This window comes from Centropristis striata, chromosome 10 (genome assembly GCF_030273125.1).
Source record: "Centropristis striata isolate RG_2023a ecotype Rhode Island chromosome 10, C.striata_1.0, whole genome shotgun sequence".
Classification (NCBI taxonomy): Eukaryota; Metazoa; Chordata; class Actinopteri; order Perciformes; family Serranidae; genus Centropristis; species Centropristis striata.
The window spans coordinates 20,502,559-20,505,176 of NC_081526.1; the positions used below are offsets into that span (position 1 = coordinate 20,502,559).

Sequence of the window (2,618 nt, forward strand, 5' to 3'; positions counted from 1 at the left end):
ATGGAGGTTGAGCATGGTTGGGAGATCTGTTTCCCAGAATTTCCCAATATCTCCTGCTGGATGCCAGCATCTACTTGGCCTGAAACATTGTTCATTGACATTGCACTGTACTCCATCTCTGTTCTCACTGCGGTCCTCAACCTGCTCATCATCATCTCAGTCTCCCACTTCAGGCAGAGATTCACTTTTTAGTTTCTCTTTACAGGTTTTGTACTTTACACATGTGAAGAACTGCTGTAGATTAAGAAGAATTGTCTTTGAACTGCCATTGAATAATGTTGCTCCTATAACACTAGTCTTGTTTTCTGTATTCCTGACTGCATGTTAACACAAAAATCCTCTATATTGTAATTTAAAACATCTGCACTTAGATATGTTCACTGTATGTGTTGCTGATCAGAAAACATCCAATTGCATATATCTGTTTTTATGAATAGTTGGAGGTTTTTCTGGTCATTTTGTTATGCGGACTGTTTTGTAGAATGATGCTTTTCCTCTTTTCCTCCAGGCAGCTCCACACACCCACCAACATCCTCCTCCTCTCTCTGGCTGTCTCAGATTTTCTTGTGGGCCTCCTGGTGATGCCAGTAGATGCACTACAAAGAACACATTGCTGGTTGTTTGGTGACCTTGTGTGTTCTCTTTATGTGTTTGTTTCCTATATCACTTTCTCTGCTTCAGTCGTAAACATGGTACTCATATCAGTTGACCGCTATTTGGCTATTTGTGACCCTTTGCATTACACCACCAGAATCACTGTGAATAGAGTTAAAGTCTGTGTTTGTCTCTTATGGTTTTGTACAGTTGTCTACAATAGTTATTACTTTAATTTACATCTTAATCAACAAAAAGAAAACACTGATTACTGCTATGGAGATTGTACAGGTGTATTTGATAACACTGCCGCTGATCTTCAGCTTCTTTTAGACTTTATTGTTCCTGTTACTGTCATCATAGTTTTATATATGAGAGTATTTGTTGTGGCTGTGTCTCAAGCTCGTGCCATGCGCTCTCACATTACAGCTGTCACAAAGAAGATTTCAGTGACTAAAGCAGCAAAGAAATCTGAGCTGAAAGCAGCCAGGACTCTTGGTGTTTTGGTAATTGTGTTTCTAATGTGTTTCACGCCAACTTACTTTGTAACTATGGGAGGATATGAATTCATGAGTCATTCAACTGCATACTTTATTGCATATCTGTACTTTTTTAACTCTTGTTTAAACCCTGTGATTTATGCCTTGTTTTATCCCTGGTTCAGAAGAACAGTTAAACATATTGTTACTCTTCAGATACTGCAGCCTGGCTCCTGTGAGGCCAACATACTGTAGAGAAGCTGTGGAAGGATGAGGAAAGGAAATTGGTGAGAAAAAAAAAGTATTTCTGTGTTTTCCCTCCCTGCTGATTTTCATACAAAAGGACGTAGAAGTCAAATGATAAAATGTTGTTCAAACTGAAAACTAAACAATGTGATGATATCTCCAATATGAGGTCTCTGTAATCTAACAGGTGTGACAAAAGGTTGGTGAAGATAAATTAATAAATCACAAAGTTTTGTATCTCCCATTTCATGATTTATTCAAATGTGTAAAATACCTGACATTTGACCCAGTTCAAACCTTTAAAACATCTGAATAATCTGCTCATCTATCAGAAAAGCTCTTTATCTGTAGAAGGGCATGAAGTCAAGCGAACTGTTGACTCCTTGTTGACTATTCTCTCTCTCTGCAGGTCTGTCTGATAAGAGTAACATCTTTGGTGTGTTTGTGACAGTGAACATCTCAGTCAGGAGATATCCATTTCTGATGCTGTTTATTAAGCTTCACAGATCTTCTTCCTGCGTGGGATCTGCAAATGTTTCTTTGAGTGTATCACAGCCTGTCTCGGCTGCACAACTTATTCAAAAGAACAAGTTATAAACATTATTCCCAAATATGGTTTCTGTCATCTAAGGAATTTATATTAGGATGCACCAAAATTTTGGGTGATATTGATAACCGATATTAACATGCAATTACGGCAGATAACCAGTATTTACAGATGTCGATACGAGAAGTATAAAAATACTTTCTATGATACTCATACTTTGTACATACTGTAAATTTGAAAAATAAATTTGCCAATATTAATGGCAAACAGACAGACATACAGACATATTCAACACATTATCAAACTTAAGAATATTTAACAGATAGTGTAGTCTGAACTTACACATTCTGATGTTCTCTAAAGCAGTAGTTCTCAACCTTTTTGAGTCGCGACCCCCAATTTAACATGCATGTTGTCCGTGACCCCCGCTCACTGAACAAAATCTCACATGCACAGTTCAGATCACTCAAAAAAGAAACAAAATGACCAAAAAAAGTAAACAAAATGACCAAAAAAAGGACACCAAATTACTAAAAAAGACACAAATTGACCACAAAATGATCAAAAAAAGACATTAAGTGACCAAAAAGACTAAAACAAATGATTTTGCGACCCCCAGAAATCATCTCGCGACCCCAATTGGGGTCCCGACCCCAAGGTTGAGAATAGCTGCTCTAAAGTAAATGTCCCAAGCACTGAAACATATATATATGATAACATGAGCTGTTGAAAAGATGTTCACTGTCCATATG

At 37.4% G+C, this 2,618-nt stretch overlaps 1 protein-coding gene across 1 annotated transcript; it reads left to right on the top strand.

The window, feature by feature from the left end:
* LOC131979458 (trace amine-associated receptor 13c-like) lies at positions 1-2,237 on the top strand. Its single transcript, XM_059343445.1, has 2 exons — positions 1-173; positions 509-2,237. Exons 1-2 carry the CDS (start codon positions 1-3, stop codon positions 1,326-1,328), a joined length of 993 nt encoding a protein of 330 aa, XP_059199428.1. The 3' UTR covers positions 1,329-2,237.
* Positions 2,238-2,618: the final 381 nt, after the last annotated feature.

What these genes read in the sequence shown, in the direction of transcription:
- LOC131979458 (XM_059343445.1), top strand. Translation starts at nt 1, where the DNA reads ATGGAGGTTGAGCATGGTTGGGAGATCTGTTTCCCAGAATTTCCCAAT. An exon ending in ATCTCAGTCTCCCACTTCAG is followed by an intron (nt 174 to 508) that starts GCAGAGATTCAC and finishes CTTTTCCTCCAG; the next exon opens with GCAGCTCCACACACCCACCA.